This window comes from Choloepus didactylus, chromosome 1, assembly GCF_015220235.1.
Source record: "Choloepus didactylus isolate mChoDid1 chromosome 1, mChoDid1.pri, whole genome shotgun sequence".
Classification (NCBI taxonomy): domain Eukaryota; kingdom Metazoa; phylum Chordata; class Mammalia; order Pilosa; family Megalonychidae; genus Choloepus; species Choloepus didactylus.
This window is the reverse complement of record NC_051307.1, coordinates 54,035,176-54,051,874: the sequence shown is the minus strand read 5'-3', so window position 1 is coordinate 54,051,874 and position 16,699 is coordinate 54,035,176. Positions and strand designations below refer to the sequence as shown.

The 16,699-nt window shown below is 37.9% G+C and overlaps 1 protein-coding gene across 3 annotated transcripts in view; it reads right to left on the bottom strand.

Moving 5' to 3' along the window:
* ARL13B (ADP ribosylation factor like GTPase 13B) overlaps window positions 1-16,699 on the bottom strand; it is a 102,536-nt gene that overhangs the window by 23,334 nt on the left and 62,503 nt on the right. For all 3 annotated transcript variants that reach the window (XM_037833963.1, XM_037833980.1, XM_037833972.1), the window contains 2 exons: window positions 7,212-7,317; window positions 6,165-6,367 (listed from right to left, as the gene is read on the bottom strand). In XM_037833963.1, coding sequence (XP_037689891.1) covers window positions 6,165-6,367; window positions 7,212-7,317 — 309 coding nt within the window. The remainder of the gene's footprint in view (window positions 1-6,164; window positions 6,368-7,211; window positions 7,318-16,699) is intronic.

Here is a 16,699-nt window from a genome sequence, read left to right as displayed (position 1 = left end):
TCCGAACACCACTGGTGTTCTCCAATGAAGGTACCCTATTGTTGATGCCTTACATTGGACACTTTATAGCCTTAAGACTGTAACCTTGTAATCAAATAAACCACCTTTATAAAAGGCAATCCACTTCTGGTGTTTCGCAAAATGGCAGCATTAGCAAACTGGAACGGCCAGATAAGCCCTGAAACTTGGAGGTACTAGTCTCTCCTAGAACATCAACCAGTTGCATTCCCCTGCCCCATGATGTTGACACTCCTTTTCAACATGAAGACATGTTAGAATGGTCACTGCCCAAATATCCCCAGAGACTGAGAAAATGATCAATCAAACAAGAGGCAGGAGTTGTAACAGAGAAGTTACGATTTAACAAATGATTATGACTACCGAATCACTATATAGATATTTCTTTTCAGTTTCTAGTGTATTAGAACAGCCAGAAGGAAATACATGAAACTGTGGAACTATAACCCATACTATACTTTGAAACTTGCTCTATAACTACCTGTTAAACTGTATTTTGAAATTTATCACGTTTCAATATATATATTTCACAATAAAAAATGTTTAAAAAATAACAAAATAAAGGAGCAGGAATATCTACAGATTAATTCTATAAAAGTACATGACAGAGAACCAAAGATGGCGTACGTGAGACAGGGCAAAAAAAACACCTCCATGAAAAATACTGGATAAAAACCAGAAGGTAACCCAGAATACAGGTTTCAGCGATGCACCGGCTGGACAAGGTCTGCTAGAACACCGATGCACCGGCTGGACGAAGTCTGCTAGAACACAGGGGCCGTACACTTAGTGAAACCGGGAGTCTGCATTCTGAAACGAGTGAGTAAGCCGGCTGAAAGACCCAAGACCTGCAGCCATGCTGCGGTGTGGGGAAGCCGGGGGTTGGCGTTTGGAGACAGACTGGTTCTTTTGAGAAAAAAAAGGGAAAAACCCAGGAGCGGCTACAGTTGTGATGGTGGGAACACGGCAGGAGCGGGCTGAGCCAGCCTCTCAGTGTCTGGCATGGAGGATAGCCCACGGCAGATTCCCTCAGGGCCAGGGAATTGGAGAGCTGGAAGGAGAAAGAAACCCCTCTGCTTGCAGCTGGCCCCCCGGTCGGCTGGAGACACTCCTGCCTGGGGCCATGCCCACAGCCCAGAGCCGCACCAGTTGTCCTCTAGCTGGGAAGGAGGAACTGTGCGAGGAGTGGGGGGGGTTGAGACGCCCCATTCAGCCATCTTTGCATCAGGCTGAGAGCGCCCCAGCGGCCCAGGGCTTCACTTGAGGGATGGCATGCCCTTGTGACATAGCACAGCCTTCCCTCAGCAGAGGTCCTGGAAGATCACAGCTGAGAAGGGGGGCCTGCTCGGAAAACCCAGGGATGCTACATCAATGCCGGGGTGGTTTGTGGGTCAGTGACAGAGAGGGTCTGGGGCAGAATTGAAATGAAGGATTAGACTCTTGGCAGTGGCCTTGAATCTCCGGGAACACTTGGGGGGTTTGATTATTAAAGCTGCCCTGCCTCCCTAGCCACCCAGACACATGCCTCACATTCAGGGCAGACGGCTCCAGCAACATACCCAAACTGAGTTCACAACTGAACCCCACAAGAATCATTTCCCCACACACCACAAGGAGAAAGTTGAGAAGAACTGACTTGAGGGGTATAGGTGACTCGCAGATACCATCTGCTGGTTAGTTAGAGAATGTGTATGCCACCAACTTGTATTTCTGAAAAATTAGATTGGTATTTTTTTTACAACTTGAAAGAATCCTGTCAAGCATAGCAAATGCCAAGAGGCCAAAAACAACAGAAAATCTTAATGCACATGACAAAACCAGACGATATGGAAAACCCAATTCCAAACACCCAAATCAAAATATCAGAAGAGACTCAGTACTTGGCACAATTAATCAAAGAACTACAATCAAGGAAAGAAAACATGGCAAAGGATATAAAGGACATGAAGAAGACCATGGCACAGGATATAAGGGACATAAAGAAGACCCTAGAAGAGCATAAAGAAGATATTGCAAGAGTAAATAAAAAAACAGAAGATCTTATGGAAATAAACTGTTGGCCAAATTAAAAAGACTCTGGCTACTCATAATACAAGATTAGAGGAAGCTGAACAATGACTCAGTGTCCTAGAAATCCACAGAACAGAAAATGAAAGAACAAAAGAAAGAATGGGGAAAAAAATTGAAAAAATTGAAATGGATCTCAGGGATACGACAGATAAAATAAAATGTCCAAACTTAAGACTCACAGGTGTCCCAAAAGGGGAAGAGAAGGGTAAAGGTCTAGAAAGAGTATTCAAAGAAATTGTTGGGAAAAACTTCCCAAACCTTCTACACAATAGAAATACACAAAGCATAAATGCCCAGCGAACTCCAAATAGAATAAATCCAAATAAAGACACTCCAAGACATATTCTTATCAGACTGTCAAATACTGAAGAGAAGGAGCAAGTTCTGAAAGCAGCAAGAGAAAACCAATTCACCACATACAAAGCAAACAACATAAGACTAACTTGTGACTACTCAGTGGCCACCATGGAAGCAAGAAGGCAGTGGCATGACATATTTAAAATTCTGAGAGAGGAAAATTTCCAACCAAGAATACTTTATCCAGCAAAACTCTCCTTCAAATTTGAGGGAGAGCTTAAATTTTTTCACAGACAAACAAATGCTGAGAGTTTGCCAATAAAAGACCTGCCCTACTGCAGATACTAAAGGAAGCCCTACCAACAGAGAAACAAAGAAAGAAGAAAGAGATATAGAGAATTTTAACAGACATATACAGAACCTTACATCCCATATCACCAGGACACTCATTTTTCTCTAGTGATCATGGATCTTTCTCCAGAATGGACCATATGCTGGGACATAAAACAAGCCTCCATAAATTAAAAAAAAAAAAAAAAAAAAAATTGAATATATTCAAAGCACATTCTCCAACCACAATGGAATACAAATAAAAGTCAATAATTTTTGAATTGTAACTCTACTATTTACTTCCTACATGATATAAAATACACAAACTCTAATGACAAATCAGTGGTTTTGAACTCAATGTAAAATATGTAATTTTTGACAAGAATTACATAAAAGTGGGGGAATGATGGAGTACAGGAACATAGTTTATGTGTCCTATTGAAGTTAAGTTGGTATCAAAGAAAAACAAAATTGTTATGGATTTAAGAGGTTAATTTTAAGCCCCACAGTAAACATAAAGAAATTATCAGAGAATATGACCATAGAGATGAAAAGTAGAGTATGGGTTAAGAGAAATGGGGGAAGGGGCAATGAGGAATTAAGAAATGAGTGTAGGGTTGCTGTTTGACGTGACGTGAAGGGAAATTTCTAGTAATGGATGGTGGGAAGGTCATCACATTACAACACTCTAAATGTGATTAATCCCACTAATGGAATACTAGGGAGGGGGTGGAATGGGAAGATTTAGGCTGTATATATGTTTCCACAATTGAAAAAAAAGACAGTCTAAATAGATGACAATTGAATGCCAAGGATGATCCTGGATGGGATCTGAGGATGGAGGAGAGGAGGCTCAAAGGGACACAGCTGAGACATAAGACAAAAAAAAAGGAAATATAGAATGTAAGCTTTGAAGCAATGTTGAATCTCTTGTACTTCTTAGCTGCGCTTAATGGGATTACATAAAAGAATGTTCTTGTTCATGGGAATTGTATATGTGAATTATAGTGTTTGTTCAAGGATGTGTGCAGCTAGCTCTCGTATGTTCAGAAGACAGAGCAATAGATGGATGATATGGAGGGAGGGAGGGAAAGAAATAGCGGTGTGACAGCATGTTAAAGTTGGTGGAGTGGGGTATCAGGGGAGGGGGGTCAGGGTATGCTGGAGTTCTGTGTATGGGGTTTGTATTGTTTTTGCAACTATTCCTATAACTGAATTTATTTCAAAAAAAAAAGTACATGACAAATTATAATGTAAAACAATACATTTTGCCATCATATTTGAAACTAGGTAACAAGTTGTATAATAGAAAAGGCTATAGAAAAAGTTGCCCAATGTCACTCAGATTAAATAAGTATTTCCATATTAGTTACCACTGAAATGTTTAGTACCTCAGTGATTTACATTCAATGTTACCCCATATATGAAGGATGATAAGTTAATAAAACAAGCAGAGAGAAAAATGAGTAGTTCTAGGGTAGATCTAGAACTAGACTGCAAGTATAGCATGACAATGTGAATATTTACTACTATGACATTTACTAATTGTGTTCTATGATGGAAATGTATACCCTTTCATTCTGAACCTAGGAGGCCAAAATTCAGGCTCTGCAATTTACTACCTCTGTGATTTTAGGCACTTGTCTGGATTTTTGAGTCTCAGCCTTCCCACAAATGTGGATAATACATACCTCATAGGGATGTTTCAAGAGTCAGATAAAGCAATACATGTGAAGCACTCTGTAAACGAATATACTATGGGATAGTCACTGTTATTAATGCTATTCATGTATTAGCAAGCAACTTCTGGTATCTAGTATCAATAAACTATTTTCATGTACCAGCAATAGCATGTTTTATGGTTTTCAAAAACACTAGAAATGAATATATGAAGCAAATAGATTGGATTTAAGTAAATAAAGAGTTTTTTTTTATCATTCCTCTCTAAATGTCAGTTTGCTTTTCTTAAAATACATATATTAGGGAAAGTGTAGGCTTACAGAATGTGCCAATTTACTTTTAATTATGGAAGCTTTGCTCAACAGGAGAGGCCTCAGACCAACATGGCTAACGAGAAAGGAAGAAAGGGCACTGGGTATAGAAAAAGCCTGCTACAACATGATATAGAGTATCAGGGAAAAGGTAAAAAAACTTTTTTTAAAAATAAAAGTCTAAATTTTTGTTTGGTTTTTGTTTGTTTTTGTTTTCTTAGTGGAGGAAAAACAAAAGAGTGTTCAAAAAAGTATAATTTCATTTTATTTTTATAAATATATGAGAGGTATACTTACATGAATAATTGGTTTTACTAAGCTTTAACACCATGAAAAGATACACTAGGATAGAAAACGAAAGGTTCTCACCCCATTTCTTACTTGGCAAAAACCACTTATCCCCATTTTTTCTCAAGAGATCTAGTTAAATGACCCACTCATATATGGAATGCTCAAGTATGGAAACTTATCACTACAAATATTTCTTTCCTTTAAGTCCTATCTCTGATTTAATGGAAAGATCATCAAATGGGTTGCAACTATGTTAAACCACTTGGAAGACAAATGGTACTTCGATAAGTGGAAGTCAACTCTGGCTCTTACAGGAATTCAATTAAAAATCCTTTTCTTTTCTCCCCCTTCCATGTACCAAGCTGGTGGTGAAAGAAAAATCCTGCGGTTAAGTATTAAATTGAACTTCTTTTAAAATCTTAGTACATTCTTATAGCACTAACATTATTATAAATGATTCTATGGTAGAATTTATGTAATCAATATTTTTTACAAATTCAGTTTGGTAATTTTAGTTGAAGTTTTTCCTTTCAGGCAACCTATATTTAAAAACCTGAGACAGTGTAACTTAGACTACTATCCGACAAAACTAGTGTTAAAGACTAGATTTTCCTCAAGGTGATCCTCTAACTAGTCACCAATTATTTTTGCTGAGAATAAAGCAGGGGTTTTCAACACTGTCACTATTGACATATTGGGCACAATAGCTCTTTGTTGTGAAGGGCTGTTCTGTGCATCATAGGATGTTTAGAAACATCCCTGGCTTCTACCCACTAAGCACTAGTAGCAGCTACCCTTCCCACCAGTAAGAACAATAAAAAATGTGTCCAGATATTGACAAAAGTTCCCTGTGGAAAAAATTACCTGTGGATTGAAAATCACTGCACTAAAAGTACCCACAAGAAATAAGTGATATAATTTTAAAACTTGGGGCAATAATAAATTCACAAGGAGTAAATTTAATTACATAAAACTCTACCAGGCATTTTATAAATGTATCGCCCAAACTTGTACAGAGAAAAATCCACAGAGAAAATAGAAATATTTACCTAGTATTTTCCTCCATACAGAGAGAAAACTGAATAGACAAAATTAACAATTTTTTCATTAAATGGTGGGCTTTGTTGACTCTTCAAATGCATTGTAATACAGAGTTAATCCACTTACTTTTCTTCTCGTAATTTTCGCACTCGCTCAGCCCTTTCTCTCTTCTCTTGTTCCTCAAGAGCACGTTGTTCTGTTGTGTCTTTTTGGATGCGTTCATTTAAGGCATCAAAGTCTTTTGCAATGATATGTAGCAGCCAGTAAAGGCCTTTATTAATAGACTTGTCAATTTTTTTTCCATACCCCAAAACTGCTGAACAAGGTTCCTGAAGCACAATAATTGATTTGACTCAAAGATTAAAACTAAAAGTTTTTCACACAAACCTATTTATAAAGCATTAAGAATAATTACTGGCAACTCAAAATTTATCTATTTAAATTAATGATATGGAGCACCTGTTTAGTTAACTTACAAAATACACCTTTGCAATGATCACTAACATTAGTACATCAGAGTTGAAGTATTCTATAGATAATATCTGTAAGCTACAGGACATATTATGATACACAAAGTCCTTAGTGTCATTTATTATTTTAAACAAGATTATTGGAAAACAAAATTGAACTGCCAGGAAAAAAAAATGTCCCTACTTATAAAAAAAAAAAAATACGAGGAACGTTTAATTCCTTATACCAGGAAATTTACAGCAGTAAATATCCATTAAGACTGATAGTCTAATGATCATTTTATGAAACGAGAATAAACGATTAATTCTACTTTATCCATCTTTCTTAAGCTTATATGGTAACTCTCCTGATATAATTTTTTCAAAACTCCTGATAATCTTTCATGTTTAAATTTTGAATTTATATTTTCTCCCACTTTATAAAATTTATAGCATGACATACTGGTATAACTTACAGGTCCTGTCAGCAATATCTTGAAACCTTATACAAAAAGCAAATCTTAAACTCTTTGTAATCTTGAAGAATAGTTTATGGAAGCCAGTAAGTACAAAATACAAACTATTACAGTATTAAATAATATCAGAATATTAAAAGCATGATTCCAGGTAAAACACAATTCTTTTAAAAGACTATTTTCTAAGTGCCTATTAGCGTTCATCATTTATACTGAACATATGTCAAAGGACAGAAAAAAAAACTTACTATCTGACATAGGCACTTGTGTTCGTTGACCAATTTTTCCAGAGACAGACATTCAATAACATCAGCTTCTCCTAAAGCCCCTTCCTTGTCTTGCTTATTTGCCAATCTAGAGAGACAAGTAAAGTAGTTTTATGACAAATATATAATCAGATGCTACTTAAAAATATTTTGACAATATTCTTCTATTCAAAGTTTTAACCTTACTGATTACATGGGTTTTAGAATGTATTTTAATATTTTACATCCTGATTTCCCCTAGTTTCTTATTACTAAAAGGAATTTTGTAAGAACAGGCCTATAAAGGAAGATTATCAAGAAAATGTAAGTACCAGAGAAATAAGTCAACAAAAAAATGTTACAAAGAGAAAAAGAAGTGAATTATTTTCCACAGCCCATAGCCTAGCAATTCCAACTTTTGCATTATATCCTTATCATCTTAAAATACACTCCATCATGTTGTAAATGCCCAAATATTCCAAATATTCATTCTGAGCTTGTAATATTTGAGCTTATCTGCATTTCCAGTGTGTGTACATATATTCACATAAATGTGCAATCTGTTGGACAAGTGGGGTCATTTCTATCTGATTTACTTGTCATATTTAGCATTGGGCATAAAAAAATTATATTCAATTAGGAAGAAATTTGGGAACAACAACCAAATTAAAACACTAAATAAGCTCATAAGAGAAATCAGAATTATAACAAAATAAAACTAATTTGCCTATCAGTTGTCAAAGGTCAAAAAGTTCAATGAAAGACAGAGTTAACAGACACTAAGCAAAGATATATCTTTTTAAAAATACATAAACTAAGTATAATGGACCCCTATCAACCACCTTTAAAAATTATCAACATAGGGCCATTCTTGTTCATCTACAAATCTTCCACTTTTTTCCATGTGGGCATCATCTCTCTTCACCTGAAAATTACACAATATATATGTATATATATATATATATCTATATATATATAACCACAATACTTCTATTACACCTAACAAAATTAATAGTAAATTCTTAATATTCAATCAATCAATCAATCGATTCAGTATTCCCCAATATCTTTTTACAAGTAGTATCTTCAAATCAGGTCCAAAACTGATGAAGAAATTGCAATTTACCTCCGAAGTCTTTTTATTCATTGCTACCACACCCCTCCCACCAACACCACCTGTTTTTCTCCATGATATTTATTTATTTATTTCTATGAAATTTCCCACATTTGGGATTCCGCTGCTATCTTCCTTAGGAGGTTATTTTCATACATACCCTGTATTTCCCATACCTGATATTTGGATGTAGAGGCTGGATGAGTTTCAGGTTGAATTCTTTTGACACGTGAATTTCATAGGTGGTGCTAATACTTCAGGTATATAATACTATGTCATTTCACTTTTAGTGATATTAATATTAATGAGTGGGTTCAATTGGTCAGCCTGATTCATCAGAAATAAAGTTCCCCATTAACATCTGACCTAATGATTTTAGCACCTTTTGGTCACTTTTGCTTAGTTCCATTATTTTATTAGAGTTTATAAAATAGTGACTTTTTAAGTTGTTTTATATTCCTTTTGCATTTACTAAAATGCAGAAAATGTTTTTGGCTAAAAAACAAACAAATAACAAAAAACACTTTCATCAACTACTTGGTGACCCTTAAATAAAATTCACAGAGAAAAGTTAAGTGTTTGACTCCTTGCCTTCATTTCCTAATTTTCAGGAAGAATTATTATCCTAGCAATCTCCAAAGGTGACTGAATTGTTTTGTTTGTTTGTTTGTTTGTTTCCCAGAGGAGGGGGGCATTATTATGAACTCATAAATTTTTAATTATATTTGGTATATTTCAATCAATTGCAGTTCCTGTTCTTTTTGAGGCTTAATGTTTCCCATCTTTGGTCAGTGGCAGTCCCCTGAAGATGGGCTCCTGTATCCTTCTAGTATTAACTCCAATAAGTAACTTCTTTGTTTGTTTGTAAGAAACAATGTCCCAGATCTGGAATCATTCATTATTCTAAGGGGCCCTGGTTACTATCAGTGGGAAATGGTATTTTAAAGGCCACAATCTGAGTACTACAAATATTCAGTCATTGACAATATCACTGGTTCTAGACCCTTTCAATGGACAAAGCTAGAAAATATGTAGACTTTTTTAGAAACAAAAATTAAATAAATCATGAACCCATATTGATTTTTCGATTTCAAATCCAGTGTTACCAAGTTTTTACTTAGCTTCTTAGATTTTGTTTTCTTTTGTTATGTTGGAAACCATGGTTCTTAATGACATTAACGTAATTAACTATTTGCTTTATCCTACAATAAACCTAAGTAAGAGTTTCAGTATAATAATAACAACATTATTACTGAAAGTAAGAGTATAAATGGAGGTCGAGATGTCTTTACGGTTATTTTTGTCTCTAGGATATAGTCCACTAAAGATGCTGTCAAAATACTGAATACTAACATTACTTGAAATAATGTTTCTCTGTGTGGTTATGCCACCATCAACATAAACAGCTATGTTCAATTGTTTCAGGCTGCTTTTCTCAGAAATACTTTTTTTTAAATAAAGATCAAAAAAAATAAATAAATCAAGCATTCTCCTGGCACCCACACAATCCTTCCTGGCCCATTTCTCTTCAGAGATCAGGAATCAGGGTTTTTAAAGATGCAGGGGAGAGGAAAATGGCTATGGGCCACAGAAGCCGAGGCCAGAGCTGCTCCCATTTACCTGGGAAGAGTGGCTCGCTCTTTCCCCCTTTCCAGCAAGGCATCCTGGTTGAATAAACGATGGTATTCAACAGATCCATACAATCTGTCATTATGAAAGTGTAAAAAATAATAAAGATGATTTCTTTATACAGCCACAGAACAATCTCAAGATTCACTATTCAGTTAAAAAAAAAAGGTATACTGCAGAAGAGTATACTATGCTAGCTTTTCAGGAAGAAAGGCAACTCAATAGCAATAGATCTGTAGTATCCATATTGTGGTTTTTAAAATATTTCCTGAGTATGGAGGGGCAAGATGGCAGCATAGAGAGGTGTGGAATTTAGTTAGTCCCTTGGAGCAACAAGGAACAATTAATAAATAATCTGGAACAACTGCTGGGGGACAACCATGACTGACCACACATCATACACCAACCTGGACTGGGTTGAATGGCTGAGATCACAGCATAAAATCTGTAAATAAAAACTGCGGAATCATGCTGGGAGCCCCCCCTCCCCATGGAAAGCTGAGCTGTAAGACCTCACTGTGGGAGAAAGCAGCATGCCAGGAGTGAGTGAATATACTGCAACCTAGCTCCAACTGGGGTTTTAATTAACAAATGTGGACTGCTAAATACAAGCCACAAACATAGAAAAACCCCTAAAAAGCAGCAAAGTACCTTGAGGTCACTCCCAGTGGAGAGGAGATGGGACTGATGGAAAAAAATAATAATAATTAGAAAAAAGAAGGAAAAATACAGAGGCATTTAAAGAGACTGACCTTAGAGAGCCAGAAAACGCCTGTGCCCCAGGAAACGGAGCCCAGAACACCAGGTACTCTTTCTGACCGACAGTTGAAACTGGGGGCCCGTAGACTGGTTCTGAAAGGGGGCTTTCTTTCCCTTTTTCTCTCTCTCAACCTGAATGGCTCAGTGGAGAGAGCCTCAGCCATTTTCAGTTTGCAGCACCTCTGACCCAGACAGGGGTGGAGTTAAGAGAGTCAGAGAGATAAAGGAATAATTCAAATGCAGAAGACAGTTCCCTAGGGGGTGTATCTTCCCTAAGAGGAAGGAGATAGGGCCCAACTCAAGTGCCAGCCCTCCCTTCAGAATTCAGACCCCAAGACCAGGGGGAAAAAGTCAAAAGAAAAACAACCTAAGCTGAGATTTAAAGGGGCTACACCTCCTTAAACTAGTCAGGAGCGAAAGGCTGACAGGCGACACCTGCTGGGCAGGTTAGGAAAAGCAAAGGGCCTAGAGGCCTCACAGGAAAGTCTGTCAATCTTCGAAGACAAACCCTCAGGGAAACCTGACACTGAATATAGCCCCATTCTGAGACCTGAACACGTTCAGGTCTGGGAAAATCTGATTGGGGTAACCAAGGAAACCAGATGCCTAAACAACAGAAAACTACAAATTATACTGGGAAAAACAAACAAATGCCCGACTCAAAGAACAAACTTACACCTCAATTAAGATACAAGTGAGACACTGTTTCATGTTAATGAAACAATCAATTAAAGATTTTCAAAGAAATACGCCAAATCATTCAAAAACTAAGTCAACAAGTTCAGAGAAGATATGGCAAAATAGAGGAAGGATATAAAGAAAACACTGGGCAAACATAAGGTAGAAATTGAAAGTCTGAAAACCCAACTTGCAGAATCTATGGAAATGAAAGACACAACACAAGAGATAAAAAACATAATGGAGACATACAACAGCAGATCTCAACAGGCAGAAGAAAACATTCAGGAAATGGAGAACAAGACATCTGAAATCCTACACACAAAAGAACAGATAGGGAAAAGAATGGAAAAATATGAGCAACATCTCAGTGAACTGAATGACAACATGAAACACATGAATCTATGTGTCATGGGTGTCCTAGAAGAAAAGAAGGGAAAAGGGACAGAAGCAATAACAGAGGAAATAATCACTGAAAACTTCCCATCTCTTACGAAAGACATAAAATTACAGATCCAAGAAGCGCAGTATACCCCAAACAGAATAGATCTGAATAGAACTACGCCAAGACACTTAATAATCAGATTATCAAAAGTCAAAGACAAAGAGAGAATCCTGAAAGCAGGAAGAGAAAAGCGATCCATCACATACAAAGGAAACTTAATAACACTATGTGCGGATTTCTCAGTAGAAACTAGGGAGGCAAGAAGGAAGTGGTGTGATATATTTACGATAATGAAAGAGAAAAACCACAAACCAAGAATCCTGTATCTGGCAAAACTGTCCTTCAAATATGAGGGAGAGTTTAAAATATACTCTGACAAACAGACAATGACAGAGTATGTAAACAAGTTACCTGCTCTACAGAAAATACTAAAGGGAGCACTACAGATAGGAAAAAACATGAGTGAGACGTTTGGAACACAATTTTGGGTGATGGCAGCACAACAATGTCAGGACACTGAACAAAGATGACTGTAAGTATGGTTTAAAGAGGAAGGTTAGGAGCATGTGGGACACCAGAAGGAAAGAGGAAAGATAAAGACTGGGACTGTATAACTCAGTGAAACCTAGAGTGCTCCACAACTGTAATAAAATGTACAAATACATTTTTACATGAGGGAGAACAAATGAATGTCAACCTTGCAAGGTGTTAAAACTGGGGTGGGATATGTCCCTGAGGAGGCGGCGCAAGATGGCAGACTGGTGAGCTGTATGTTTTAGTTACTCCTCCAGGAAAGTAGGTAGAAAGCCAGGAACTGCGTGGACTGGACACCACAGAGCAATCTGACTTTGGGCATACTTCATACAACACTCATGAAAACGTGGAACTGCTGAGATCAGCGAAATCTGTAAGTTTTTGCGGCCAGGGGACCCGCGCCCCTCCCTGCCAGGCTCAGTCCCGTGGGAGGAGGGGCTGTCAGCTCCGGGAAGGAGAAGGGAGAAGTGCAGTGGCAGCCCTTATCGGAAACTCATTCTACTGATCCAAAATCCAACCATAGATAGACTGAGACCAGACACCAGAGAATCTGAGAGCAGCCGGCCCAGCAGAGAGGAGACAGCCATAGAAAAAAAACAACACGAAAAACTCCAAAATAAAAGCGGAGGATTTTTAGAGTTCTGGTGAACATAGAAAGGGGAAGGGCCCTGAGGCGCATATGCAAATCCCGAAGAAAAGCTGATCTCTCTGCCCTGTGGACCTTTCCTTAATGGCCCTGGTTGCTTTGTCTCTTAGCATTTCAATAACCCATTAGATCTCTGAGGAGACCTGTTTTTTTTTTTTTTTAATCCTTTTCTCTTTTTCTAAAACAATTACTCTAAGAAGCCAATACAGAAAGCTTCAAAGACTTGCAATTTGGGCAGGTCAAGTCAAGAGCTGAACTAGGAGAGCTCTGAGACAAAACGCAATAATCCAGTGGCTGAGAAAATTCACTAAACACCACAACTTCCCAAGAAAAGGGGGGTGTCCGCTCACAGCCATCATCCTGGTGGACAGGAAACACTCCTGCCCATCGCCAGCCCCATAGCCCAGAACTGCCCCAGACAACCCAGTGTGACGGAAACGCTTCAAATAACAGGCACACACCACAAAACTGGGCGTGGACATTAGCCTTCCTTGCAACCTCAGCTGATTGTCCCAGAGCTGGGAAGGTGGAACAGTGTGAATTAACAAAGCCCCATTCAGCCATCATTTCAGCAGACTGGGAGCCTCCCTACATAGCCCAGCAGCCCAGAACTGCCCTGGGGGGACAGCACTCACCTGTGACATAGCACAGTCATCCCTCAACAGAGGACCCGGGGTGAACGGCCTGGAAGAGGGGCCCACTTGCAAGTCTCTGGAGCCATACGCCAATACCAAGGACTTGTGGGTCAGTGGCAGAGACAAACTGTGGCACGACTGAACTGAAGGATTAGACTATTGCAGCAGCTTTAAAACTCTAGGATCACCAGGGAGATTTGATTGTTAGAGCCACCCCCCCCCTCCCTGACTGCCCAGAAACACGCCCCATATACAGGGCAGGCAACACCAACTACACATGCAAACTTGGTACACCAATTGGACCCCACAAGACTCACTCCCCCACTCACCAAAAAGGCTAAGCAGGGGAGAACTGGCTTGTGGAGAACAGGTGGCTCGTGGAAGCCACCTGCTGGTTAGTTAGAGAAAGTGTACTCCACGAAGCTGTAGATCTGATAAATTAGAGATAAGGACTTCAATTGGTCTACAAATCCTAAAAGAACCCTATCAAGTTCAGCAAATGCCACGAGGCCAAAAACAACAGAAAATTATAAAGCATATGAAAAAACCAGACGATATGGATAACCCAAGCCCAAGCACCCAAATCAAAAGACCAGAAGAGACACAGCACCTAGAGCAGCTACTCAAAGAACTAAAGATGAACAATGAGACCATAGTACGGGATATAAAGGAAATCAAGAAGACCCTAGAAGAGCATAAAGAAGACATAGCAAGACTAAATAAAAAAATGGATGATCTTATGGAAATTAAAGAAACTGTTGACCAAATTAAAAAGATTCTGGACACTCATAGTACAAGACTAGAGGAAGTTGAACAACGAATCAGTGACCTGGAAGATGACAGAATGCAAAATGAAAGCATAAAAGAAAGAATGGGGAAAAAAATTGAAAAAATCGAAATGGACCTCAGGGATATGATAGATAATATGAAACGTCCTAATATAAGACTCATTGGTGTACCAGAAGGGGAAGAAAAGGGTAAAGGTCGAGGAAAAGTACTCAAAGAAATTGTTGGGGAAAACTTCCCAAATCTTCTAAACAACATAAATACACAAATCATAAATGCTCAGCGAACTCCAAATAGAATAAATCCAAATAAACCCACTCCGAGACATATACTGATCACACTATCAAACACAGAAGAGAAGGAGCAAGTTCTGAAAGCAGCAAGAGAAAAGCAATTCACCACATACAAAGGAAACAGCATAAGACTAAGTAGTGACTACTCAGCAGCCACCATGGAGGCGAGAAGGCAGTGGCACGATATATTTAAAATTCTGAGTGAGAAAAATTTCCAGCCAAGAATACTTTATCCAGCAAAGCTCTCCTTCAAATTTGAGGGAGAGCTTACATTTTTCACAGACAAACAAATGCTGAGAGAATTTGCTAACAAGAGACCTGCCCTACTGGAGATACTAAAGGGAGCCCTACACACAGAGAAACAAAGAAAGGACAGAGAGACCTGGAGAAAGGTTCAGTACTAAAGAGATTCGGTATGGGTACAATAAAGGATATTAATAGACAGAGGGGAAAAATATGACAAACATAAACCAAAGGATAAGATGGCTGATTCAAGAAATGCCTTCACGGTTATAACGTTGAATGTAAATGGATTAAATTCCCCAATTAAAAGATATAGATGCGCAGAATGGATCAAAAAAAATGAACCATCAATATGTTGCATACAAGAGACTCATCTTAGACACAGGGACACAAAGAAACTGAAAGTGAAAGGATGGAAAAAACTATTTCATGCAAGCTACAGCCAAAAGAAAGCAGGTGTAGCAATATTAATCTCAGATAAAATAGACTTCAAATGCAGGGATGTTTTGAGAGACAAAGAAGGCCACTACGTACTAATAAAAGGGGCAATTCAGCAAGAAGAAATAACAATCGTAAATGTCTATGCACCCAACCAAGGTGCCACAAAATACATGAGAGAAACACTGGCAAAACTAAAGGAAGCAATTGATGTTTCCACAATAATTGTGGGAGACTTCAACACATCACTCTCTCCTATACATAGAGAAACCAGACAGAAGACCAATAAGGAAATTGAAAACCTAAACAATCTGATAAATGAATTAGATTTAACAGACATATACAGGACATTACATCCCAAATCACCAGGATACACATACTTTTCTAGTGCTCATGGAACTTTCTCCAGAATAGATTATATACTGGGACATAAAACAAGCCTCAATAAATTTAAAAAGATTGAAATTATTCAAAGCACATTCTCTGACCACAATGGAATACAATTAGAAGTCAATAACCATCAGAGACTTAGAAAATTCACAAATACCTGGAGGTTAAACAACACACTCCTAAACAATCAGTGGGTTAAAGAAGAAATAGCAAGAGAAATTGCTAAATATATAGAGACGAAGGAAAATGAGAACTCAACATACCAAAAACTATGGGATGCAGCAAAAGCAGTGCTAAGGGGGAAATTTATAGCACTAAACGCATATATTAAAAAGGAAGAAAGAGCCAAAATCAAAGAACTAATGGATCAACTGAAGAAGCTAGAAAATGAACAGCAAACCAATCCTAAACCAAGTAGAAGAAAAGAAATAACAAGGATTAAAGCAGAAATAAATGACATAGAGAACAAAAAAACAATAGAGAGGGTAAATATCACCAAAAGTTGGTTCTTTGAGAAGATCAACAATATTGACAAGCCCCTAGCTAGACTGACAAAATCAAAAAGAGATAAGACCCATATAAACAAAATAATGAATGAAAAACGTGACATAACTGCAGATCCTGAAGAAATTAAAAAAATTATAAGAGGATACTATGAACAACTGTATGGCAACAAACTGGATAATGTAGAGGAAATGGACAATTTCCTGGAAATATATGAACAACCTAGACTGACCAGAGAAGAAATAGAAGACCTCAACCAACCCATCACAAGCAAAGAGATCCAATCAGTCATCAAAAATCTTCCCACAAATAAATGCCCAGGGCCAGATGGCTTCACAGGGGAATTCTACCAAACTTTCCAGAAAGAACTGACAACAATCTTACTCAAACTCTTTCA